Source organism: Panicum virgatum, chromosome 1N (genome assembly GCF_016808335.1).
Source record: "Panicum virgatum strain AP13 chromosome 1N, P.virgatum_v5, whole genome shotgun sequence".
In the NCBI taxonomy this organism is placed as follows: domain Eukaryota; kingdom Viridiplantae; phylum Streptophyta; class Magnoliopsida; order Poales; family Poaceae; genus Panicum; species Panicum virgatum.
The window spans coordinates 7,310,363-7,337,780 of NC_053145.1; the positions used below are offsets into that span (position 1 = coordinate 7,310,363).

General features: G+C 44.3%; 1 protein-coding gene and 1 long non-coding RNA gene across 4 annotated transcripts; both read right to left on the bottom strand.

Moving 5' to 3' along the window:
* Window positions 1-292: 292 nt before the first annotated feature.
* Window positions 293-4,865, bottom strand: LOC120654930 (probable serine/threonine protein phosphatase 2A regulatory subunit B''delta). The gene is made up of 11 exons (XM_039932609.1): window positions 4,321-4,865; window positions 4,103-4,208; window positions 3,704-3,803; window positions 3,523-3,628; window positions 3,297-3,387; window positions 3,066-3,207; window positions 2,787-2,934; window positions 2,573-2,682; window positions 1,614-1,770; window positions 1,405-1,530; window positions 293-1,300 (listed from the first exon to the last, which is right to left on the bottom strand). Exons 1-11 carry the CDS (start codon window positions 4,726-4,728, stop codon window positions 1,160-1,162), a joined length of 1,635 nt encoding a protein of 544 aa, XP_039788543.1. The 5' UTR covers window positions 4,729-4,865; the 3' UTR covers window positions 293-1,159.
* Window positions 4,866-10,299: 5,434 nt separating this feature from the next.
* Window positions 10,300-13,656, bottom strand: LOC120654932. Of its 3 annotated transcripts, XR_005667225.1 has the most exons (6): window positions 12,758-13,655; window positions 11,232-12,244; window positions 11,087-11,160; window positions 10,950-11,006; window positions 10,773-10,853; window positions 10,300-10,685 (listed from the first exon to the last, which is right to left on the bottom strand). It is a non-coding gene; the product is annotated as an uncharacterized LOC120654932 (long non-coding RNA). The 3 variants fall into 3 exon arrangements; XR_005667224.1 differs by having other exon boundaries at window positions 10,300-10,635; window positions 11,232-13,656; XR_005667223.1 differs by having other exon boundaries at window positions 11,232-13,656.
* Window positions 13,657-27,418: the final 13,762 nt, after the last annotated feature.

The window sequence follows — 27,418 nt, forward strand, 5'->3', positions numbered from 1 at the left end:
TTGCAGGCAGCCAATGAATCACTGTTTAGTTTGATTGGTCTGACAACAGCTAGCTTTACTTAGGCTGATAATCTACTAAAGATGAAAAGGAAGTGATAATAAGCAGCTTTGTCTGCAAATTAGTAAATCTTCGTAGAAAGATGGTCAAAAAGCACCGGTCAATTTCCCTGCTTCTGCTGGATGTAGCATTGCTTTTGTCTTAGACTGTCATAAACAGTTCTGCTTCATGGGCGTTCCATCATCCTACATGAATCCACATCCATTCAGCAGAAAAATGGTTCGAGTCCATCACTGATTGCATATTTTACTCTCATTATTATTGGTATTTCAGGTGTTACATCTAAAAGGTGCATTATAAAATAATGAGAAATCTCGTATCATAATATTACAGCCCATTGTTCATGTGACTACAAACTAAACATAGATACAGGATACACAAGCAAAATGTTCTTGATAACCTTATTCAACAATGAAAGAATACTTTGGTAGATATCTAATGAAAACACTGGCGGAGCTTAGTGGAGTTTAGGGGTGGCCATGGCCCCCCTGGGCAATGAAAATTACCACTAAATGAACAGTAAATCAGATATTGTTCATTGATTTTCAGGGAAGATTACCATAGCTAGCCCCCCCCCCCCCCCCCCCCCCCCCCGCCCCCAATTAGCTACTCAAGCTCCGCCACTGAATGAAAACCCTAGGATAATAAAAGTTGTGGTGCCAACTATTCACGATCTACCATACAATGATTGCATCCACAACGAGGACCCATGCTCTTCTCCTTATTTGTCACTAGACCTTGATGTGCTCTCATAATAATCAGCAGTTGTTGTGCACTTGTTGCTGACATGAATCAACCGATAAAAGCATAGCAGCAATACTAGACCAACATGCACGTTGCTACAAAAATCACTGTCACCAAGACCAAATGTACTCCACAACAAGCTAAATGGAAGTATTTGTCTCAGCTTCTATGCCAAACTTGGATGGTGCCAGCAAGTGTGCAGCTGCCTCAAGTATAGCCTCTGTAGAAATAAGATATCACTATATCAGATAACAGTTCATATTTGACTGCCTTCATGGTTTCCCCTTGAGATTATTAGAGCTGTATGCCTCTATGCGAATGATCTGATGTCTTCCAAAATGCCACAACATATACAATCTAGAAAGGAGATTCAAGTGACTCATCCCAAACATCTCCACTTGCATTTGAAGCATCTTCGCCATCTTCTTCCATTGCCAATCTTACATATTCTCTTCGTGCAAAACGATCCCAATCTGTTAATGATGGCTCTTCACGCATCTGCACTTGCATCAAAAAAAAGTATGTGGTGTTACCAATGATCAAAAAACAAATATATCAGATTATCAATGGATGTTATAAGTATGAGTAGGAATTTGACTCACTTGGCGAATGAGGAATGGGTCCCTAGCTTCAAAAGCCATAAATTTGTTCACGTTAAAGAGAATGTTGAAGAAATGCCCAGACAATTTGCACCTTCGGAAGTCTTTCAATGTCAAATAGCTCTCATTCTGGAACAAAAAATAGTGCATGACTAATTCAGCATGAAATGTTTGGAACTAGGTAATCTACAAAAATCGTAAATTCATATGACCTCAGGTCCAATCATGTCAATAAGCTGACACAAGATGTCCTCAAATAGAACCGGTTCCTGGGCCATGCATTCCATGCGATGAAGTTGTTCCTCAAAAAAGAACTGCAGTTCGTTGTGTGTGAGTATGCCATTGCCATCAAGATCTATACATTTAAACCTGAAAAGATGACATCAATGCATTATTATGAGAAGTTGAACTTTTTGACTGCTGTTAACAGAAGCTCAAATTAACATGACAATTTAGGTGAAGCACAACCATTTAGGCCGAGGATCAAAGCCTACTGTAACAGAAATAGATGAATTCCTTTATATTGGACTTGCTAGTCAAGAATGAATTTTCCAACTTCCTGTATTTGTTCTCATTTCTTGGAGTTAATCAAGGGCTGAGTAAATAGAGTAAGGGTCTTCACCTCAAAAAAATAGAGTAAGGGTCTATACAAAAGATCAATGAATGTCTCCAAAACTACACATTCATTCATTCCTTAAGCATATGATTTATAGAAAAGGAAGCCATTGATAGAAGGACCAGTAGTCAAGAATTCTACTGGGATAGGATAGGCTGACCATTAGAAGAACCAGTATAGTGCATGTCATTTCTTTTTATGCCGTTCAAAGTATGGGAATTTCTTGTGACAGTACCTTTTTAGTCTGAGTCTTCATGTTGAAATTATTTTTGAGTTACTCACTTCACATTTCTGTGAATAGCCTCATGAAAAAAGATAGAAAGTTTTGCTGTAAACAAACAACATCCAGCCTATGTTTTGTTATCCCCTTGGAAGTGTTTAAAAGATTCCCTAAAACTAAAAGAGATGGTACCGATGCTTCGGTGATAGGGAAAACAAATTTGAATCAAAACGTTGTTAATGATAAAAAGTATAAATACTATAGTACCACTGAAAATAGCTGGAGAATCAGTGTATCACTCAGTTGAGGTATTAAAACAAACATCAGTTACCTACCAATATTCCTGGCTTGCCCCTGTTGATTTGTCCTCTTCAGACAGTATAAAATGGACAAAATCTTCATACCCCATTTTCCCTTCAGCCTTGCTTGTAAATTTCCTAGGAACCTGTTATGTATCATTTAAAATTTTCAACAGACGTTCAGTATTCTTAAGAGAACTAGAGGAATATGATATGGTAGGGGGTGAGGGGTGGGAAGAGGAAAACCAACCTCTGAGAAAATTCTATCTACAATCCTATATGTCAATGCATGGTTTCCATACTTAATAAGATTTTCTTTATCAATCAAAAAATCGTGGTCTGTGTCCAGCTCCCAGAACTTGCAATATATCACATAGAAATGCTCATATGAGAAATACCTACAGGCAACAAAAATCAATAAGTTCAATGTTGTGCATCCCTAAAATAGCTGCACTTGTCGTAGAGCGCCACAGAAAAGTATATGCACAGAAAGGTGCTGAAGTGTTTAGATTTGATTCGAATGTATCACCTTAAAACTTTGTTGATGTCTTCTTCATCATCAGCATGCCTGAGCGCACTGAGTAGATTTCCACGCTTCAGCTCCCTAAGTGATAGATGACCACTTCCAATTCGATTCAAGCAATAGAATATCCTATATACGACAGTCTCAGCTGACAAATAATGATGTATAAGTCATAGACGATACAAGATGGGGTTTTTATACAATCTAAGAGATTATAGCCAGGCAAATATAATCTACCATATCTTTCTTGAAATTCAGGTGTACTCTTTAAGAACTCCAGACCAGGATGGTTGTCCAAAAGGTCTTTAAGAACTGGTTTAAAATCCTCCTAAATCAATCAATCATTATGAAACATTGATTAGAGAAGTGCAACAAGGATGAACCACAAGTGCGCTTTGCTGAAAGAGTCCATTGCTCAAGTCTTTTACTGTGCAATGTTTGTTTTTTTGGACAAGAGAGTCACCTTCGTGAGGTAATTATGATTCGGTTGCTTCAGAATCGTAAATACTTGGGTAGCACTATCCATACTCATCAAATTGCTATTCACCCAAAAATCAATGAAGGCCTCCCTGGAATAATGAAAGTAGTGCAAAGTTTGTCATACAATAAGTTTGCACTGCAGACAAATAAAGTTTGCCAACTACCTTGCCACGAATCCTGTGCTCTCCTTGTCAATCTTATCGAAAAGAACAGTGGTAAAGAATGTCGGCAGCTTGCAGAGTTCCCTGGTAACCATCCGAAATTCTATCGTGCGGCCAAAAGAGTCACCCAAAAGGAAAAAGAAAGAAAGAAAAGGATTAGCTGACATCCTCACAGACAAACTGCTGTGATCAGGATAATTGTCAGTTTCATGAAAATTTCTAGCGGTACTTGCTTGCCATTATAACTAACAGAATTGGGCATGACAAAACTGTCTTAGCATCGGCCCCTGATGTAGTTAAAAGTGGCTTTCACGAGTTCAGTTCATTTAATCAAATGCAACACAGCGTGTCAAAAGGAAAAAGAGCATTTGAGCTCCTTGGTACACATCCAATTCAACGCACCTTGAGCTCGAAGACCATTTGAGTGGCCAGCGAAGAGCTGATCAACGGTAGAGATGCATTGCTTCTTCACCTCGTACGGCGGCGGTCGGCCATCTTGAAAATAGAACTGCCAAACAGCATTCGATTGATAAATCGTTCATGGCAATTCAATTTCGTGCAGATTTGTCAAAATGAGAAGCGGAAGCGTGATCCGATCGGCGGATTCACGAGGAGTGTACCTGTGGTATGACCTCCTTGGCGGGGCGCGCGGCGGCTGGACGGAGCGGCGACGCGGAGCGGTTGGGCTGGCCGGCGCCGAGCCCACTGGGCCTCCGCGAGAGGCGCGGCGACCTCGGGGAGAGCGGCGGCACGGCGGCGCCCCCCTGCAGCATCGAGGGCAGCATCGAGGCGCCCACCGCCCCGCCGCCGCTCGCCTTGGCCTTCTGCACGAGGCAGGCGACCAGCGCGGCGGTGTCCGGGAGCGAGAGCCAGTGCGCGAAGAGGCGGTCGAGGACGCCGCGCAGCGCGGGCGCCCCCGGCGCCGGCACCTCCGGCGGCAGCTGCAGGAGGTCCACCTGCAGCGGCAGCGCGCTCACCTGCGCCGCCGCGCTCAGATCCGCCGGTGCTTGTGCCGGTTCCACCACCATCCCGTATTCTGAGCGCTCTCCGCCGCTCTCGCCGCGCCAGACGCCGATCCGCTCCGGCGAGCGATCTCCGGCGCGATCCCGTCACGAGGGCGGAAGAGTTGGCGTCGCCTGGTGGAAACGGAAGGCGAGCGCGTGGCGCGACGCGGTGGCTGGGGAGATTCAGTTAACCGCTGGCCCCACGAATCTCGAGGCCATCTGCGCCGTCCGATCCATCAGCTGCGTGTCAACAAGCACAGGTTGCCCGGGTCAACGGCATTGCGCAATGGATGGCCATCTCGACAACTACACATGATGCCAGTAGTGATGCATTACGATGTTAGATCTGTAATCTTCTATTCTATTCTCTCTACTTTTCATACAATCTTTGAAAAGACTATCAATATGAACGTTTTTTTTTGTAAATGTAGAACAATAAATCAAACAAATAATGTCACTGAGATAAAAGTCATGTCAAAAGGTTTGATGGTGCAAACTCGCACAATTTGCTTGACTTTCTAGCACAAACTAACAATAGTTCCTGAATCACACTCACATGAGGAAATAATTGAAGAGAACGAACAAAAGAATGATTGAGGGAAACTTTTATGGCAATGATTCAAATTCAATATCTTAAGAATATGAACAATGAAACACATACCATCTTAGATTCGCGATAAAGATGTGATGACCATAATGTTGAGAGAATGGAACGAAAGAGCTCTCAAGGATCACTTGATCTTGGCAGATACAGGATGAGAGAAAGAAGTAGGAATGGAAGCAACAACCAACCCCAAATAGAGAGTGGGTGTGCAGGATGTCATAGATGGATGGAAGGGAAAGGAGGGGAGGGGAAGTAGGACTTGAGGCCACCCACGGACTCGGACCACACATCCAATTCTTGCATGTGTGTAACAATAAACATATTTATTTCAACTTCATGCATGTTCAATTCTTAAATCAAGAAGTGTTCTCATAATATAATCTAATTTATATTGGTGCTATATTTTGTGTATAATTTATATATTATAAAATAGTAATGGTTTAATTCCCGTAGAATATGGGAAATTATGATGCTAGAGTGCATGTACACTAGTTTATCAGATATGCATGTTAGAATTCTTAGAAGGACGGATGGATATATTTAAATTTTGTTATCTTGTTTGTTTGATCTCTATTTGATACGTAGGCTGCTCAAAACAATATGATTTTTTTATTAAAACATAAATTACCTTGGTTTAAATCCTTGATGTGGATTTGCATCACCAGTATCTCCAATAGCCCCAAAGAAGATGGGTTTGCCATGCTTCTGTCAGCTAGGAATAGTACCCAATCTTTCTGAATTAATAACTCAATCTTTTTTCTTGATAAATATTTATATTGAAAGAGAATTCATATAATTATAAATCATTTAGCAGCCCATATTTGGTCGGGATAGCAGGTATCACATGTCTTCAGATTGCTCCAAACTGTATCATCTTATGTATTTCATGAACTCTTTTATTTGCATATTTGTAAATTTGTTTTCTATGAAATCCGAGGAATCCCAATATGTAGAAGATCATGGATAATGTTCCCTGTGATGCATATGCTTGGGCTATAGACGTGCGTGCATTTATTGAGTGCACGTGCGTGCATTTATTGAGTGCACTAATAATATTTATTGAGTGCACTAATATTGTTCTTTGTAGATGCCTTCCTCACGCCTAAGGACGCCTACCATATATTTATATTTTAAAAAGCTTATATAGTTTTGTTGACTTATATTAGCATGTACGAGTGCAAGGAAGATAAGCATTCTTCAATAAAAATATCCTACTGCAAGAACATTCTCCAATTAAAAAGTTATTCTAAATATCTAAACAAGATATCTTAGTTATGCATGAAGATTTTGTAAAAGTTTGTCATTCTTGGACAAACTGAGCATATCTCAGCTGTGGTAGGCGACGTGCCCTTCAATAGCAAAGCGCATGTGGTGAGATTTCATCAATTTCGAGAATCTGCCGGCTCAATCTCCTGAAAGTGCTCATATAGATAGGGTTGCATGCGTATTTTCATAGGAGTGAATGTGCGTGTGTGTTTGTGATCGTCTTTGATTGTATCGTGATTCGCAAAAAGAAGAATTTTGCATTACATTTCTACTGTTAACAACATTTTTCTTTTCTCTAGTCATGTAAATGCTTTGGACGATAAGGCAAATTTGTAGTAAAATGATACAACATATATGGTGTTGACACCATTTTTTGACACGTGTCAAGGAAGGTGAATTTTGTGAAGGGGAGGTGGACGATTTGGAAGAAACAAAAAAATGCACAGGGTTGAAATCGGTCGATGGAGTCCGTCCGATGGACCAGAGGAATATGCTTTGAAGATGCTGATCCGCTAGCTCTGGTGCTCGGCCGATGGAGAGTTGCCGATGAAGTCAAGGAAGGAAAAGAGGATCCGGACTCTACGAAAATCTTGATGATTCGGTTGTAATATTTTAAGTAGTTTATCTTTTAGATAGTCTTTTCTTTAAGGTCAAGTAATGTTTGCCGTAATCGGTTAGGATTTGATAGCGCTAGGCTATATATATCAGTTGTAAGGGACCGGAAAAAATTGATACACATCCAATACAACAAACTTTACAATTCCTTTGCACTTTTTCGACGTCTTCGCCTTTTCTCCTTTTTTTGACGAGTTCTTTCAAGTTGATCAAGGACGCCTCACATTCGAGCGACTTGATTTGCTGGTGAGTTTTCGTTTTACCGAGTATATTTGAGCTTTAGCTACCGGGCGCATCGCTGTGGCTTCGTTCAAATCTATTCAAAAGTTATCGAGTTTATCTAGGCTTTGACTTCCGGGCGCATTGTTGTCGTCTCGTCCAGATTTATTCACCAATTGTTGTCGTCCAGATTTATCTAGGTTTTAAGAAGTGTTATTGTCGCAATCTCCGCATCAGAAGGGAATCAACTGGGTATTCCATAATCAAGCAACTGGACAGATATAGTATGTCAATGTGCCATACATGGATATTACTGGTCAACAATCGGCTAACTCATCAGCTACACAGCTGATGATGACTCAGTAGATACCCAATCAGATGTCGCAGCAAGCACAACAGATGCAATTGGCTGGACAGCTGATGAACCATGTAGCTCAACAACTTGCGATGATGACCAATACAACGAGTACGGTTTCCCCTCAGAAAATGCCAATAGTTGAGCCGCAAGTTGATTAGAGCACAAAGATAGCTGAAGTGATGAGGGAGCAGTTTGGTTTGAGGCCAAAGCAACAATCTGTTATGTACAAGGCTCCCTATCCTCCGGCTTACAATAAGATTTCTCTCCTCCACAAGTACAAGATGCCTGACTTCACGAAGTTCTCAGGGCAGGAAGAAGTTTCTATGATGGAGCACGTTAACAGGTTCTTGCTACAGTTGGGAGAAGCGGGCAACTATGATGCACTCAGAGTCCATTTGTTCTTCTTGTCTCTGTCTGGATCGGCTTTTGCTTGGTTCACTACTTTGCCAGCAAATTCCATATTACATTGGGCCGATCTAGAGAGACAATTTTATCAATTTTTCTACTATGGGGTTACTGAATTGAAGTTGACCGATTTGACTGGTTTAAGGCAAAGAAATGATAAATCGGTTGCTGCTTTTATCCAAAGGTTCAGAGATGTCAAGAACCGATGTTACAGTTTGGTTCTGTCCGATCAGCAGTTGGCCGATGCAGCATTTAATGGGCTCTTGCTGCACATTAAAGATAAATATGCATCGCAGGAGTTTGAAAGTATTAGCCAGATCGTGAGTCGGATGACAGGAGAGACTCGATCCTACGAGTCCAAGAAGCCTTTTCAGAAGAAGATCAACTATGTGGAATATTCTACCAATGATGAGTCTGAAGAGGAACAAGAAACGGTTGCATCGGCTGAATGGATACAGAACAGCAAAAAGCCGGTGACGTGTTCGTTTAGAAAGAAAGAGCCTGAGTCGTATGGGTTTGACATCACCAAAGCCGACAAGATCTTTGACTTGTTATTGTTGGAAGGGTTGATCAAGTTGAAGCCATATCACAAGATTCCATCGGAGGACAAGCTCAAGAATATGAAGTACTGCAAGTGGAACAATGCTATGTCGCATGATACCAATGAGTGCAAGGTCTTCCGACAGCAGATTTAGATGGCTTTCGAACAAGGGAGACTGAAATTTGAGGCTCCCAAGAAGACGATGAGGATCGACGGACATCCTTTCGCCATGAACATGGTTGATATGGCCAGAGATGAAGGTTCTCCTCAAGCCAAGATTCTGACATCATCATCGGCCAAGAAATCTGGGGCTGTTAATCCTAAAGCGCAGATAGCGGCCGATGAGGTCAAAGAAAAGGGTCCAATGAAGGATGTTGAACGTTCATCGGCACCACGTAGACGTGTAACGTCTCAAATGCCGTTGAACAAGTTTCAGCGTGATCGTGATAGGCGGCAACGTAGAGAAGAAGAGGAACGACGCGAGCAAGATCATTGGAGGTGTCCTTTCTTTGTCTACTGCTGGGAAGAAGGGTTGACATTGCCATCGGCATATGATTGTCCCGAATGCAATGGTCAAGACAGCCGATCATATGGAAGGTCGCGTCATGAGCCCTATCGGCGTGAGCGCACTCCTGTGCATGATCGGCTAGGAAAAAGGGTATCGGTGCATGATCGACTGGGGTGCAGGACAATGCTACGTGATCCTGCTGGGAGAAGAGTGCCTGCACACGATCGGTTACGGCAGATGGCCGATGAAAGAGTGCAAGATGACCAGCCGATGCGGAGGGATCCAGAACACAAGCCTGATCGCACGGATCAATCTCAATGGTGCCCAGGGGGTTTGACCAGATCGCAGAAGCGACGTGTTCAGAGGCTACGCCAGCTGGAGATCATTAAAGAAGACCGAGAACAGATTCTGCGCAAGAAAGGGATCAAGTCAGAAGTTTGGCATGCTAAGCCCAGGTTGATAGTGGTCAAGATTCTGGATCATCAGCTGCGCTGATTAATATGGTTTTCATAATGCCGAAAGAGTTTATGGCGCCAGGTGACGAAGATCATGAACCAGAATTAGAGGAAGACATGGCACAGTTGAATTTGAAACCATTGCCAGCAACATTTGAGAAGCCAGAAGATGATAAGAGGCAGCATCTTAAGGCACTGTTCCTGAAGGGATTTGTTGATGGCAAGCCTGTTACGAAGATGTTGGTTGATGGAGATGCAGCTGTGAATATAATGCCCTATGTTATGCTACGCAAGCTTGGGAAGAATCAAGATGATCTGACGAAGACTGATATGATGCTCAAGGATTTCGAAGGAGTCATGTCTCCTGCTTTGGGGGCATTATGCGTCGATCTCACAATTGGCAGTAAGACTCTTCCCACTATTTTCTTCATTATTAATGGAAAAAGTTCATACAGTTTGCCGTTGGGTTGGGATTGGATACATGCAATTGTTGCATTCCATCTACTATGCATCAATGTTTCTGAGATGATTTATTCACCAATTATCGATATCGGCTAGATTTGTAGGTTTTCCTATACTTTTTGGCCATTATCACATCTAAAAACATACTAGATCGGCTTTAGGTTTTGGAGTAACACTTTTGTTATCTCAAGAGCCGGTTTAGATATGTTTTTAGCTTCACATCATCTTCATTATTAATGGCAGAAGTTCATACAGTTGTTTCTGAGCCTTGTTGAATTGTGCGCGATGGCTCTCGATGAAGGCTGCAGGAGTTAGTGCATCTTCGATTGCTTCTGGGAGTTTACCCTCCAGTTCTTCCAAGATGGCGCAGATCGGTTGTGCATCCTTGATTAGTTGGCCGATGTCTTGATTCAGAAATTGGAGGGATTCTTGGAGTCTGGCCTTGATTTCATCTGATAATATAGCTGAATCGGCCAATGTTGTTTCTTCTCCTTCTTCCTGAGAAGTAGCTCCGATTTAGAAGGAGAATAGACTGTTGTCCGGGGACTCTTATGCCTGAAAGGAAGATAAAGTTAAGATGGCGGATGGAAACAAAAGAGTAATGGGATCAGCTAACAGAAAGAAAGGTTGTTTACCTGCTTCAGGCGTGTTTCTTCTAGATTAGAGCCACCAGGGACGAGGGGTTGTGATGAAGAGCTCGGGATTGCAGTGTTTGGCTGGCCAAGTAATTCAGATAGTGCATGGTCAGCAAGCTGAAGGATGATTGTCAGAAATATACAGAATATGTTCATGAGCAAGTTCTGAAATCGTACCTGTATCAATGGAGAGTCCTCCCTGGATTTCCTGGGAGTTGGAGGCGAATGCTGTATCTGATGAAACCAAAAGGAAATAATACCAGATTCAGAATCATGAAAAGATTTAGATACTTACTGAGTAAACAAAATCATACCTGAATGATGGGTGATGGAGGAGGAGGTGTGTTCTGAAGATTTTCTTCTTCTTTGGATTGGTGTTCAGGGGTATCTTGATTGTGAGGCGAAAATATGATCAGCATTCAGATAAAGTGAAGTCATAAAGAATTCAAGTTTTCTTACCTTCTGAAGAGGAAGAAGGAAGATTGACTGGAACATCTATTTAAAGTACTGCTGCTGCTGAAGATTGGCCTGGAGATTTCTTTTTCTTACGAGTTGTCACCTTGGTGTAAGATACTTTGTGTTTTCTCCCAGTGGTCACATCTATCAGAGTTGGAGCACCATAGCCAATATTTGGTTTATCCACTCCTGCTGATTGTTGGAGGATTCTGATCATCATCATGTGAAGAGTAGAAGTCAAAGCACTACAAAAAATCTGTTGATCCATGACAATTAAATTTCGTCATAGATTACTAAAATACCGTCATAAAACAGTATCTATGACGATCTCAAATAACGTCATATATTGAGCGTCATAGATCACACCTCGTGACGTTCCTTAAATTTTCGTCATAAATTGCTTGATCCATGACATTTCGAAACCGTCATAAAATATCCCTGGGCCCCCAAAGCCCAACCCAAATCCATTTTCTATGACAAAAATAAACATCATAAATAATATAATTTTCGTCATAGATTCAATTGCCATGTCACGCATTGATGACATGGCAGATGACGTGGCTGTTGACTTGGCGATGACGTGAATAGCAATGATGACATGTATATTGACATAGCTGATGACATGACAATGACGTGGCCAATGACATGACCGCTGACTTGGCAACGACATGATGACATCAGCATCCCATCCCATTTATGAATGGGCGCAATTCAGAATGGGCCACTAAGTTGGGCCTAATTCTCACACAATTAACTAGCAACTAAACAAATTTAACTTTATATACAGCCCATACAACCGGTTTTCACAACTCACTTTTCAAAACAAAAGTTCCAGCCCAAAAATTACAATAAGCGATTCCAGCACAAATATACATGCATACAACATAAGTTTTCCAGCAACATACATGTAGCAATCGAATCAATCAAAATCCACTTGAGCTGGTTAATACAAATGCATATTAGCTTCCATGCTAGTGCTACTCCATGTTGCTGTAACACCCGCTTGTGTCTTTAGCCTATACAAACAATTGTTGGATAAGTAAAAATGGAAATATTAACTGAAAGCCCGTAGGTGAAAAGGAAAGAAGTGATTATCTAACAATTATGCCTTCTTGGTATACAATCAGTGGGTAACAACTATACAGCTTTATAATGCTCAGACCAACTTCTGCAAGGAAATGAAAATATAAGACAAAGCAATTGTATTTATCAAGGGTTTATAAATATGTGAATATGATTCAAAAAATTGTGCCATAAGTTTATATCTCAAGGTACACCGACTCATTTTCAAGACCGCAAGAAAGTAATGCCACCTATTATTTTAGGTGAGGCCTGTATGTCATACCGTCGGAAAAGCAATTTCCTTAAAGTTAATTTCACTAGATATTATGCACTGATGGTAAAATGGTTATGTCATTATTATCAATAAAGTTACACAACAAGAAAGGGAATTAGGGAACAAACAATAGTTTGAACAGCAGTAACAAACAGGTGGATAGGACTGGGCGTATAGGGCAGGTAACAAGGACCTTGCGAGGCGGGTGTAGAAGAGCTGCTTGGAGAGCTCCTGGCTCTTCTGGATGGTCACGGTTCGCACTGACCTTGGAGAGCTGCTTGGAGAACCTCGTCGTCTCGCACGCCTTGGACTGTAGCTGCACCAGTTTCGACTCTAGCGCCGCCATGGGGATCTGCTCACGGTTCAAGACGGGGCAATGCGGGTGGTGAGAAGAAATCGAAAGGAAGAAAGGAGAGGAAACCCACCGGTTCGAGAGCGCAGAGGAAATCCACCGGTTCGAGAGCGCAGATTCAAGGCTCTAGGAAGGGGGCGGACGGAGAGATCCGAGGAGAGGGCACGACTTGGGGGAGAGGCGTGCATACCCCGCCCCTGGAGAACTCCATTATGCATACCACGGCCCTGGATCCACGAGCGCCCTGGCCGTCCATCCTGAGGTCCGGCTGCCGCGCATGGCTGCTCCGGGCGACCCCCGCGCGCCGCCTCCACGCTGGGCTCGGGGCTTCGCCTCCCACGCCAGATCTGGCCACACTGCAGCCCCACGCGAGTCAACAGATGCCTCGGAGGGGAAGCCTGCGTCGTGGAGGAGGAAGCAGATGTTGTGGAGATCGCCGCCTAGGGAGCTCGCGGGCAGCAGGGCCTCCTGGATCCACGCCGCCGAGCCCGTGAGGGACCGCGCCGCCGGCTTCCGATCCATCACCGCTGCGGCCGAATCTTGGTCCACAGCAGCCGGATCTCGCACCTGCAAGCCCCCATGGCCGGGAGCTGGCTGCAGTCCGTGGCTAGGGTGACGGAGGATGAGGGCCTAGGGCGCGGGCAGCAAGGAACGGAAAGGATGTGGAGCAAGACGTGGGGAGTTGGAGGCGCCGCCGCGTTGGGAGCTGGGAGTCTGAGGGGATGAGTGGGTGAGGAAGAGCTAGGGTTTCACATCATTTTATACTATAGGAGTGCGATGCTAACCATTGGATTGGAGATCGATGGTCCAGAACAATTGGGCTAGGTAGGCCGAGCCAAAAACGGCCCATATCTGTCTCAGCTTAATATTTTTTTTATTTCCTATTTAAAGAACTTTTGTGAAGTAACTCGCAAAAAAAATATGTTAGATAGCCAATACACTTTTGAAATGTACTAGATAAAGTATAAATTGTCATGTAGGAATTTTAAAAATGTTTGAATGTATTTAATATTTTCTATCATTTAATTGAGTTTCTGCGTGTTTATTGAAAGTAATTACTATTTAAACTACAAGTATCTCAAATAATATCTAAAATTCCTAAAAAATATATCTTAAGTGTTTCCATTCTATATTAGTTCATATCATGAAAATGGAAAAAAAATTAAATTTTTGTTAGGGACAATTCAAACTTCTACTTACAACCTTAATATAAAATAATGATAATAATATATAAAGTTTCTCCAAAAATTCTAAAAATTTCTATAGAAACATTTTATGGATGTTTAAACTTGAAATAAAAGTTTCATTAGATTTTGCAAAAGCTAGGTATACAATGTTCACAAAACAGATACATCTCTCAAAGAGTTTCTTATAACTCAAGTCAATTTTTGAGATTAGACTACTTGACAACATTTTCGAACTTGTGTGCATCTCAAATTTGGACAGAAACTTATGTTGACAATAATAACAGAAATTATGATGTTTAATTAGTTATTTTTATGTAAAAATATTTTTTTTTATTCTATGCTTAAATGAAAGAAAAGAAGCGATATGAAGAAGATTCAAGAAATCATCGTTTACTTAAAAAAATGCAATTATATGAAAGAACATGATTTTAGAAAAATTTAGGAAGAAAAACCATCAAATTTGGAGTTCATATGAGGGAGAAATACCAGTTACAAATTTTAATTACGGATTAAAAAGAGAAATACCAACCAAAGTTCACATCGCCCACGTGGTACAACACTTAAAATAAGTTTAATTCCCAAAACAATCACAAATGAGCGCGCAGCGCGTTGGCAGTAGGTTGCGGTCTTTACCTGAGTAAGGTCGCGGGCTCGATTCTCATCGCGCACGAATTTTGTTTTTATTTTCTAGAAAAATGACGACTCAGTAGTTATAAATAAACTGATGCGCCTTCCTTCCACGATTGCGTTCCCAGCTCAGTGGTACTGCAGTAACGTTGTAACCCTTGATGCCCTTTGTTCGAGCACACTTTTAGGCAGTTTTTTATTTTAATTTTTCAGACTTTATTCTTTTTTTTTCACACTTGAGCCAGTAGCCCAGGTTCGAACTACATACCGCTTATTTTCTTCCTCCATTTTTTCTCTTATTTACAATAATGCTAACTATTAGATGCATGGTGTAGTGGTTTGGCATGTTTTCACACTTGAGCACGTAGCGGTATGTTTTTTTCCAATTTATCTCAATCCTGTAAAAAAATGTTAACCGGAGTCATAGTCTAGGGGTGAGACATTTGAATCTGTATTGTGAAGTCGCAGGTCCCCCTTCCACCATTTTGTCTCATTTTTGGATTAAATGTATACACTAAAACAAATAATGGCCAAATGCGACAAAATCAAGGCTGCCACGTAAGCATCAAATAAGAGAAGAAAAAACTTGAATTAAAAATGAAAATGTCAAAACATATAGTTAAGATAGCTATGACGATTTTTATGACATTAATGTTAAATTTCATGTTTTGTGGGCTAAATTATGACGAATTCAATAAAACGTCATATTTTGTGGGCTCAATTATGACGAATTCAATAAAACGTCATAAAGTTCTGGGCCTAGGGTCCATACCTTCAATTTCGTCATAGATTGTGTGCAATTGTAACGCTCCATTGAAATGTCATAGAATTTTCGTCATAGATCACCACATTTCTTGTAGTGAAGGCTGCAAGTGAGAAATGTTATGAAATGTTGTGGGAGGAAATTTGACTTGTACCTCATTTTCGTCTGATTGGTAATTGTTGTCCAGAGCCATGCAATATAGATTGGCCGATTTGCAGAAGATATGTTCTTGCCATTCAGACCACCATTGAATGAAAGGAGTAGTGGCAAAAGGTGCAATCTGTCAATCGGCTAGAAGTGTCATATTTACATCAGGCTCCAAATCTTTTAATTGACCATAATAGAGAGCGCTATCAAGAGCCCCTCTGAACTGAACTTTGCCAATGAAGAAAAGAAAAGAGGGCACTAGGCCAAATCCCAGTTGTCTGGCCGTCACTGATGGATTATAAAACTCATAGCTGGGGACATCTTTGCCAGCTGTGAAGTTGACTGGCAGAATTCTTGGGGAGATTATCTCTTTCATAATCATGGTGGCTTCTTCATCAGTTTTCCACGAGTCAAGCTAGAATTTGAAAGGGTTTTCATATATGACATTTTCATCCTGGTATGCAAACCAAGTAGTGGAGATCTATGGGAATCCATTGTAGAAGGACTTGAAAAAATTAGTAATGCCAAGGGTCATGGGATCATTGGCAATCATGATAGCTGCTTCACCGAATGATGTGCATCGGCGAGTAATGGTTTCTTCTTCTTCAGAGAAGTTTTCTGATGGGAATTCTATCTCTAATAATTCAACTGTCATAGTTTTGTGCATGTACATGTGCAGCCACAACTGAATGAACCACCAGGGACCTCCCGAGTTGGTGATCGGCTGGTTCTTTCTGAGTCTGGATGATACTTGATGAAGCAAGTGGTAAACTGACCCCAGAAGATGTTTGCTAAGAGGGACAGGATTGCCAGTAGCTAGATTTTCTGCCAACTTGAGATTATTGTTTGTTAGACCAACTACTTTGCCACAGAAGATGATTTTCTCAAGCCACATGTTGAGAAAGGCAGTGTGCTCTCTGACAAATACTGATCCGGTCTTCATATTCTTGCCGATATATCCTTTCCATTCGTCAATGCTTTTAGTTTCAATCTTGAAAGTTGCTTTTTCTAGCAAACGAAAAGGTCTATTGGCAGCATGAATATTCAGGCTAGTGAGCATCACAACATCCATCAGGGTAGGTGTCATTGGCCCATGATTGAACATGAACGCATTGATGGCGTCAGACCAAAAGTGAGAAGCCGATATTAGCATCGGCTCATTTCTGATCATCTCCGATAAAGAAAAGTTCAGACATTGGCTAATATCATATTATTTCCAATTGGTTCTCTGAGAATTGGCTATCCTATGGAACCAATTCCTCCATCCGGGAGTAACGCTCGGCCAAGATCTAAAGGCTTGAGAACAATCTAGGTTCATATCGGAGGATTTAAGGGGTATTCTATTGGTCTCTAGATTGATGAAGTGGTGGGGTCTGGATTACCCATGGGGCCTAAACAGATCATGCTGGGTTGATTCTCTAGCGGAATAATCATATTACCCCTAAGATTATGAAAATAAAGGCGGAAATAAGAACGCAAGAGAATGAAAAGCAAATGCTGCGGGTGAAGAAAGGGGACGTACCTCTGGAATCTCGGAGATGGACGCCATTGCTAGGAGAGTGGTTCTTGGACTTGGGTTCTTGAAACCCTAGGAGGCTGCGATGGCGGCGGCAGGTCAGATGTGTTCTTGAGTAAGGGAGAAGACAGAGGTGCTACAGGAAGTGTGCCAGCGGAAGGGGAGACGGAGATATTTATAACCTTTGCTCGAGGACAAAATGGGGATTCGATACACCGTCTGATTGGGAGATGTGGATAAATTTGAATATTGGCAATAGTGGTTAACATTAATTTTGGAGCAACAGATCTATTACTCCGAAACTGGGGGGCATGTGTTGACACCATTTTTTTGACACGTGTCAAGGAAGGTGAATTTTGTGAAGGGAAGGTGGCTAATTTGGAAGAAACCAAAAGATGCACAGGGTTGGAATCGGCCGATGGAGTCCGTCCGATGGGCCAGAGGAATATGCTTTGAAGATGCTGAACCGCTAGCTCTGGTGCTCGGCCGATGGAGAGTTGCCGATGAAGTCAAAGAAGGAGAAGAGGATCCGACTCTACGAAAATCTTGATGATTCGTTTGTAATATTTTAAGTAGTTTATCTTTTAGATAGTCTTTTCTTTAGGTCAAGTAATGTTTGCCGTAATCAGCTAGGACTTGATAGCGCTAGGCTATATATATCAGTTGTAAGGGACCGGAAAAACTTGATACACATCCAATACAACAAACTTTACAATTTTTTTGCACTTTTTCAGCGACTTCGCCTTTTCTCTTCTTTTTTCGACAAGTTCTTTCAAGTTGATCAAGGACGCCTCACATTTGAGCGACTTGATTTGCTGGTGAGTTTTCATTTTACCGAGTATATTTGAGCTTTAGCTACCGGGTGCATCGCTGTGGCTTCGTTCAAATCTATTCAAAAGTTATCGAGTTTATCTAGGCTTTGACTTCCGGGCGTATTGTTGTCGTCTCGTCCAGATTTATTCACCAATTATCGATATCGGCTAGATTTGTAGGTTTTCCTATGCTTTTTGGCCATTATCACATCTAAAAACATACTAGATCGGTTTTAGGTTTTGGAGTAACACTTTTGTTATCTCAAGAGCCGGTTTAGATATGTTTTTAGCTTCACATCATCTGAGTTATACATTCGTAGCTTAGATCTTGTCATACATACACGATCGACTGTTCAAAGCCGGTTTTGTCGTTTAGTGTATCGGCTGATCCTGCCGATACGCTCGTTTACTACGCATCTGCATTTAATATCTTTTTGTCGTCTATAGTATCGGCAAAGCTTGCCTATCGCCCATCAGGTCAAATTAACTGGCACGCTTGGTTGACTTTCCGTGACTCGGCGAACACTTGTCCTCAGATTCTAGTGTGTTGATTTTTGCGTCAACATGTGGTAAAGTGACTAAAGCTTCAATATCATACACATCCTTATGTATTTCTTTTTTGGATAACTAAATCATTATTTCATCAAGCAATTGAAAAAACAATCCCATTTTGCCATTTGCCTTATGCATGCAACTGTACAACAGATAAGTTGTTGTGTACTATTCTCCCGCCTCTTCCTCTATGCTCGGTACATCATTCCTTCATCAACGTCAGCTTTGCCGAGCATCTCATCTTGCAACTATTACATCTATTGATGTCCAACAATCTTGAATCTCAACTTTTGCGACAAAGTACAATGAAAAAGCTATCACACACTCGTGTGCTTTGTAGGTCTCTGCCACTCAAATTTGTCATTGTTGGATTTGTTCTCGCTTTCATTTTGATCAATTCCCCCGCCGCTTTGTTTCTGTTATGTTCTAGCGCTGACATGCGCCAGTTTCTTTGCAGTTTGGGGACCACGCATTTTACCTTTCTTCTGCCATGTCTGGCAGTTTCATTTCATCGCGTCCATTTCTATGCAGCAATGCTCTCCAAGTGCGGTCATTTCAAGGATTTCGATCCGATCTCTTCTCTTCAATTTGGTCAGTTTATTTCATTTGATCTGTTTGCATGCAACACTTACGCTCTCATGTTTCTTCTGTTCTATGTTCTTAGGTTTGCGTACTTAGGTTGTTTGTTCTAGTTTCTCCCTTTCAAAATCATAGTTTTAGTTGGACGATTTGTTGTCTATGTAGCTATGATTCATACCCCATTCGAACTCCTAGTTTATTTGTGGCGATTTTGGTTGTTTGGGTATCTCTGATTGATAACATGCCCGTATTCGTAGTTTTAGTTTAGCGATTTGGTTCTCCGGGTTGCTCTGATTCACATCTCAGTCGAATGCTGGATTTTTTTGTACCGATTTGGTTGTTTTAGTACCTCTAATTCACATCCGTCCGAACTCCTAGTTTTGTTGCGATGATTCATGGTCTGGATGGCTCTGTTCATCTGTCCTTCATTCCATCCAGAACTAGGTTCTTCAATAATATTTGTTCTTTTCCCTCTTTCATGTGTACTTGGATTTGGCTGGCGTTTGAAGCAATGGAAAATGTTCTTCCTGTCAGGTTAGCTTCAGAAATATTGCTATATGTAATATTCATGTATGGTTTCAGTATGCTCATTTAATCATCTTATCTTCTATTATGCTCTATTTATGTAATCCTTAACTTATCACTATTTAACTAATTATACAGTGTCCCCGACATATTAGTTTTCTTCTAATTTGTATGACTTTCTCTGCTTGATCTCTTATTTTCTTGTCCTACCTAAAATCCCAGATGCATTTGTTACTAATTGTGTACAAAATTGATAATGAATGACTAATCCATAATTTAAAACATCTGAACAAAATTGTACTAATTATATCTAAACTCTTGATTACAACAACTTCACTGTTATCTTCTCATCTGCTTTTTAATCCCGTGTTGCTTCCACTTGATGCATATCAATGATGGTTTCTTGTTTTTGGCTAGATATAAATTGCATGTGCTATTTCTATTGGTTGTTGGGGAGGTAAATCCACCAAGACAGCCAAGAGAAGAGGGAGAGAGAGAGAGAGAGAGTGAAAAATGCTAATGAGGGACAGTGAGGATCAAGCCCCCCTTGACCCCTTGGGTCATCTCTATTTATAGGAGGGGAGGGAGGTGGCAATTTACCACTGCCCCTCTGATGAGTACAAGTTTTACACTTAGGCCCTTGGGCCGCCACATGAGGCCCGTATACAACATGAGCTGGGTCATTCCCCAATAGTAGCCCCTTAGCTACTTTGGTTTGATTAGTACAACAAAATATAGTAGCTGAAAATACAAGAGGTGGCCCAGACCTATCTATGACTTAAGCCATGGGGTGAACCTTGCGACTTCCCGCTCGTACGCCTCGCTAAAAACCCAATCCAAAAACCTCGTGGGACAAAACAGATGGAGAAAAGAGCATGCATGTCTTGCAGGTCCCACACACACAAACCGTGAAGTCAAGCTGGTGATTGCCTTCGGTCTCAATGATGAAGCGAGTCTTCACCGATGATGACTGCAGAAGCTCCGCTGGCTTCAGAGCCTTGGCTCCTGGGTGCTCGCATCTTCAAAGCCGGTCGAGCCTTGCTGCAACCTCGGACTATTCTGGCACGGCCGATGTAGTCAAAGTGGTTGAAGTAGAACTTTTGGTCATGTCAAAGCCGGTGAAACCTTTGGGTCTTCACTCACGAGCACCTGGGCAAGCCTTGCTCACTAGGTTCTGCCAGTCTTCCATGATCCCGTTATAGCCCCACTTGGCCGGGCTTCGTAGGGGAGGCCGCAAAGGTTCTTCGGGGGGACATAGTCGAAGTCGTCTTCATCATGGATGCGAAGTAGTCGACGCCAAGCTCCTCGAGCCGAACACTGTCGACGATGGCGAAGGCCGAAGCAGTCGTCACCGACGGTAGAAGATGAGCCCATCAAGTCGAACTGTGTCGATAAGGGTGAAGGGTGAAGTCATCATTGCCGGAGTAGAAGGCAGGCCTCTCGAGTCGAACTATGTTGACAAGGGCGAATGTCGAAGTAGTCTTCACCGAAGCAGAGGGCTAGCCCCTCGAGTCGAACTGTGTCGATGAGGTCGAAGGCCAAAGTAATTGTCGTCGAAGTGGAGGGCGAACCCCTCGAGTCGAGCTGTGTCGATGAGGGCGAAGGCCAAAGTAGTTGTCGCCAAAGTGTAGGGCGAGCCCCTCAAGTCGAGCTGTGTCGACGAGGGTGAATGCCGAAGTAGTCATCGCCGAAGTGGAGGGTGGGCCCCTTCGAGACGAGCTGTGTCGATGAGGGCGATGGCTGAAGTAGTTGTCGCCAAAGTGGAGGGCGAGCTCCTCGAGCCGAGCTGTGTCGACGAGGGCAAAGGCCGAAGTAGTTGTAACCAAAGCGGAGGGCGAGCCCCTCGAGCCGAGTTGTGTCGACAAGGGTGAAGGCCGAAGTAGTCGTCGCCGAAGTGGAGGGTGAGCCCCTCGAGCCAGGCTGTGTCAACGAGAGCGAAGGTCGAAGTAGTTGTCGCCGAAGAGGAGGGCGAGCCCCTCGAGCCAAGCTGTGTCGACGAGGTCGAAAGCCGAAGTAGAGGATGACAATTTATACACCTGCAAGGCCTGCATCATTTCACTTGAGAGGAAATTATTTTTCACATTTATTAGGATGCCTTCGTCTCTTTTGCTCGAAAGTGTTCCATTCTCGCCTTCAGCATTACGCACGACAGGACTTTTCTTTAGGATGCCTCCGGCTCTTTAGCTTGGAGAGGTCTCATCCAAGCCTTCGACATTGTGCGCGACAGGAGTTTCCTTGCCTTCGGCATTTCGCATGACAGGACTTTCAATTTCAGCATGAGCATTTTTAGCTCCCCGCTCCGGTGCCATGGAACATGATGCAAAGATTGCAGTATGAGATGAATGAATGAATGAATGAACAAACGAACGAACGAATTGATGAATGAATGCTATTTCAAAGAGTAAAAAACGAAGGGTTAGCCTAACAGCAAGGGCCAGCCCGAGGACTTTCCTTCCCTTCGGGTTTCGCGCGTAAGGATTTTATTGTCTGTGAAGTGAAGCTAAGGGGTGCAGGGCCACTCCGCTTTCTGCGGCCCGTGCTTACTTCTTTCAAGCATTCTTGCTTGCTACGCACCGATGATTCCCCTCTTCGCTTGACGAAGAGGGATAGATGCTTTGGTGCACCCTTGTCCATTTGGACGCTCATTCTTTCTTCGGGGGTCAATCAGTACCGAAGGCCAAATAGAATTCTATAAGATCAAGGCATAGTCATTTCCATATCCAACCGTGGTTGCTTTGGGTGAAGACCAATAATCCGAAGGAGAGTCTTTCATATCACATTGATAGCCGAAGCTCCATATAGTATTTGCTTCGGGGTGAAAACCAATAGCCACGAAGGAGGATCTTTCATAAGGCTTACATTACTGAGGCTCCATATAAGACTGTTTTTGCTTCGAGGTGAGAACCCATACCTCGAAGGTAGTATCCTGCATAGATGTGAGGAAGTGCGCATACGGTGCATGATAATTCAGGTGAGGTAGACATCATGTAAAACACGACCAAAGTAAGCATAGACATATAACGAACATATGATGAGGACATGCCAATATATTCAAAATGAATGGCAAAATAGTGTTCCTTACCTTGGCGAAAATTCTGCAAAAAAAAAGATAAGTGGTATCCTTTCAAATAAAAGGGTTAGCATAAGCATATATTTAAGCAAGGCGTCACGAAGGGCAAATCGTAAGATGTTAGGCAGAGGTTAATGTATATTTTCCGTAACCGTGCCAATATTTTCTTCGGAGGCTGAATTATCTGAAGCCCATTTATAGAGTATCAAAGCTCGAATACTAGGCCTGGAAACCCATTTTAATAATGACACTGGCGCAGCTCACTGTAGGAGCTGACCGTCCGTTTCTTATATACAGAAATTGAACCGAAGGGTTTGTCCAAGAAGTGGTGAAAATGAACCACAGCAGGTCAATGAATATTTCAGTAATCCGAGAACCGAAATCATGTAGACCGAAGACTCCGACAAGGTTATTGCAGGCCGTAATTGATTAGTTGCGAAATATTCTAAAGAAAATACTCAATAGTATTTGATTAGTGTAAATAGTGCTGTATAACTGAGGCAAAACAGGTACTAGCGAGCAGCAACTTGATATTTAAAATTGCTAAGCGACATGCACCGCGAAGACCAAGCTGCTATGTTGGTTGTCGCCCTTACCTCCGAAGGCTAAAGTCCAGGGATCGAGCCTGTTGTCCACCTGCACATGCGACATGGCCGGCCAGAAGCATTGGCCGAAGGTGGCTTGTGCACATTACATACATTAAGTACTGCACTTTGGTACTGAGTCCCCCCCCCCCCCCCGCGTCGTCTCCCTCAGGGGGTGGCTTGGGCGGCGCCCCACCCTCCGCCGCCGCCGCCCCCCATCCCGGCCTCCTCTCCACCTCGCCGCCGGTAGAGTAGGGCACTGGAAGCCCGTGTGCCTGCTAGGAAGGAGGCGGCGGGGCTTTCTCCCATCGGATCAAGGTGCTTCCGCCCCGATCAACGAAGCGCCGGTGCGTGGCGGCGGCGGCAGCTGCCCGGGGTGACGGATCTGGCATCCTGGGAACCAGATCCGGCATCCACAGCGCCAGATCTACGTGAGGCGACGCGCACTCGGCCACCACCACTACTACTATGGCGGTGGTTAGATGCGGCTGGATTGTGGCCGCTCGGGACTAGCGTCGTCGCCAAGTGGGTGCGGCCTCCTGCTCCCCTGCTCTCTGCTCCCTCGCTTCATGCGGGAATGGCAAGGGCACCGCTTGGACCAGTGGGGAGAGCGGCGCGGAGGCGGCGGTGACTGTTGGCTCTGCGTGCGCATCGGCGTGGCCTTCATGCCGTGTGACCTCGGCGTAGTCCTAGGCGGAGGCTGCGGCGGCAGCAGTGGCCCGCGTGGCCCGGATCTACGCATTGCGGCGGCGGCAGCATCACCAACGCCAGGGGGGGTCCGTCGTGGCGCGCTGCTGTGGCCGGCGGCCGCCTCTGCTGTGTTGCGGTCACAGCTCGTGGCAAACACGACTTCACAATTGGTGGACGGGCAAGGGGGTGCTTGTGCCGGCGGAAGTGGTCGGCAACGGTCTCAACGTGCGGCGGTGTAATGTGTGTTGTGTAGCCTAGGTCCGGCCCAATGTGCTATCTTGCCAGAGGGGTGGCCGACGCAGCTGTACGGCAGTCGGGTGCAGCCGGCGCGTTTGATGCCCCTCTGAGGAGCCTTCCATGGGGTGATGGGACAACGACATTGCTCGTCGTGAGCCCTCGACCATGGCGTGCTGCTCTTTACCTGGGGCAGTGCCATGGTTATAGCCCATGATGTCGTGACTTGCTGCTCATGCGAATCACCAAGGATTCAAACAACGAGGTGCAACCTGGGCGCGGCAATGGTCAATGGTGGTGTACCTCGCTGCACCGCGCGAGCCGCAAAGGGCTCAAGCAGTGAGGTACATGGTTGGTGGAGTCGCAGGCGAAAGTCTTGCCGGAATCTAGCCAGTCTCGCTAGCATCTAGCTGGTCTCGACGACGATGACGTCCTTGGCGCTGTTCACCTTCTTGGAGGCGTTGTCGCTGCTGCTCTATCCATCCTACACTTGGCAGGTGCTTCGAATCAACGACTCATGTGCAGTGAAAGCATTGCGCCCGGTGCGCAGGGAGGTGCCCACCTCCGCACATCAAGTATATTGAAGTCTCGCAGCCTCCAAACTCGATGCCTGATATCGTGAGTTGTAGTTCTTTTATCAGTGGTTGTACCACGTTTGAGTCCTTGAGCTAGGCAAATGATGTAAAACTTTGGTTATCATGCGGGCCATTAGGGGCCATAATGAAATGAATCAGGTGGGGATGCTCTCCCCCCGTTGACCTTAAGAAAAGGGTTAATTAGAACCATGCTATTGCAATTTTTCAAAGTTGGAAATATAACATTACAACTTCTAATATTAGAACCATACCATCAGATTAGTAGTTTGTCTACCTTGGACCCACCTGCAGGGTATACACCTCTTGTATTTTTTACCTTGGACTATTTTACCCTTCTGTGCTTCTGTCTTTCCACGTCGCTCGCTCGGGCGCCGTACGTCGCACTCGCCTGCCGCGCGGCCGTGTTGCTAGGGCGCTCGCTCGGGCGTCGTACGTCGCACTCCCCTGTCCCCCAGCACGCAAGTGCGCCGCGCACGCAACTCAGACCCGGCGAGATGGTGAGCTCTCAATCCACTTCTTGCTTCGCTTCGCATCCTGCCCTCGCAGCTTGTGTGCACCTTGATCGTGGTTGTGCCTCTCCTATGCAGGTGATGGCTCAGAAGACGAAGGAGGCGGAGATCACGGAGCATGATCCGCTGCTTCTAGTAAGTCTCCTCCCCATTTCCTCGCCCTTCTCCGCTTCAATTCCGTGCGATTCGAGTGGGTTCAAGCGGCTCCCGCCGATTGAATCGTTGTTGTTGGGTTGAGTTTTTCTCCTGAGATTTCGACCGGCGTATGCACGAGGGTTTCGTAGTGGGCTTGCTCCTTGCTGGTCCAAATTGGGGTCGATTCGAGCATTATTGGAGGCGGCCCTAGGTCTTCCCGTTGGCACGACGTGCGATATGGTGGAAGACGGAGTGACGTCTATGTGCGAAACCGGGAAGAGGTAGGGCGATGTGCGATACGGTGGAAGGGTAAAATAGTCCAAGGTGGAAAAATACAAGAGGTGTATACCTTGCAGGTGGGTCCAAGATAGACAAACTACTGATCTGATGGTATGGTTCCAATATTAGAAGTTGTAGTGTTATATTTCCAACTTTGAAGAATTGCAATAGCATGATTCCAATTAACAAAAAAAAATGGCTTGTGCTGAAGGCGGTTCATGCTGGGTCGAAGATGGCTGCGTGCGACACGGGCTATTCGGGAGCACCGGGCTGAAGGTGGCTTTTGCCAAAGACGGTACGCGCGAGGCACGGGGTCGAAGTAGGCCGCACGTTGCATCGTGGGCTGGAGATTGCGTTCGTCACGGGCCGATGTTGCTGGGGCGAAGGACGGCGGAAATTCTATACATCTTCCGGAAGATTTTTTCTTCCCCACCTTCCAATGTTTGAGATTTGTACAAGTCATCTCATTCGTTGGATCTACTCAACCCTAATCTTCTTCCTCCTCCTACCCGCTTCCTCACCATGCGCCGCCGCCCCTGAGCCCGTGGTCCGCCTGCCGCGCGGCGGCCCCGCGCCGCTCTCCTGCCGCGCTCCTGTGCGATGCGCCTGCCGCGCCGCTGCTGCTGCCGCCGCATGGTGCCGCTAGCTGCTGCTGCCGCTGTGCTGTGCAAGCTGCAGAGCCACGCGTTGCTGCCGCCGCTGCCGACCCAACACGCTGCTACCGGCGCCGCGCCCGCGCACGCCGCAGTCGGAGAAGAAAAACCCACCTCGTTGGAGAAGAAACCTTCAACATTTTCATTTCAATATTTTCAACATTTTATGTTTGTAATTTCAACATTTGTCTTCTACGGCTTCAACATTTTGAAAGCTAAATGTTGAACATGTTTAACAAAATGTTGAATTAATTCTACTTAAATGTTGAACATATTTACAACAGATAATTAAATTTAAATGGACTTTAAAAATGAATCTCTTATCTATCTTCCACGAGATAGATAGGAGCCCCCGAAGGACGGTGGTCGCGCTGGCCGGGGCAGGCTGCGCGTCGTCATGATCAACGTGCAGAAAAACGAAGACCATGTGACTGTGAGACCTGCTTCATGATTTAGAATGCAGCTCGTGCTGCTATTCAGGCACCGGAGGTAATTCAAATGTAATTTTTATATGCACGATGGAAGGCCACCGAAGGTTATATGAACCGAAGGTAATTTTAATGGTGGAAAATGACTCACCAACCAAAGGGTGAAGAACCAATACCCAAGCGGGGAAACCGACCTTGCCATCGCCGAAAGGTGAAAACCAACCCGTCATAGACGAAAGGAAAAAATAATTGATCCCTAAGGGTATCACAAAAAGTTGGAATCCGAAGGGTGAAAATTGACTTCAATGGATAAAATCTAATCCCAGATCACCAATGAAGGGTGAAAATTTATCTCTAAAACATTAAATATCAACCCGGGCTCACCGCCGCGGAAGGGGTAAAAATTAACCCAAGCTCTTCATTTCTGAGTCAACACCAAAGGGTGAAAAATCGACAAAGGTATATTACTAGCCGAATGTTGATTGGTACATAATCGTCGGAATAAAAATAACGGGGCAAGCTGATTAAATACCGTGGATGCCAGTTTACCGAAGGCAGTATGAAGCGGCCTTCGCTAACTTCACACGAGAGGAAAAGCAGAACAAGGCACTTTTGT

Bases quoted from the DNA above. Each gene is read 5' to 3' on its own strand.
- LOC120654930 (XM_039932609.1), bottom strand. From the start codon at position 4,728: ATGGTGGTGGAACCGGCACAAGCACCGGCGGATCTGAGCGCGGCGGCG. The intron at 3,388-3,522 runs GTGACTCTCTTG...TGATTGATTTAG, and splicing joins ATCATAATTACCTCACGAAG to GAGGATTTTAAACCAGTTCT. The intron at 2,683-2,786 runs GTTGGTTTTCCT...GATACATAACAG, and splicing joins TAGATAGAATTTTCTCAGAG to GTTCCTAGGAAATTTACAAG.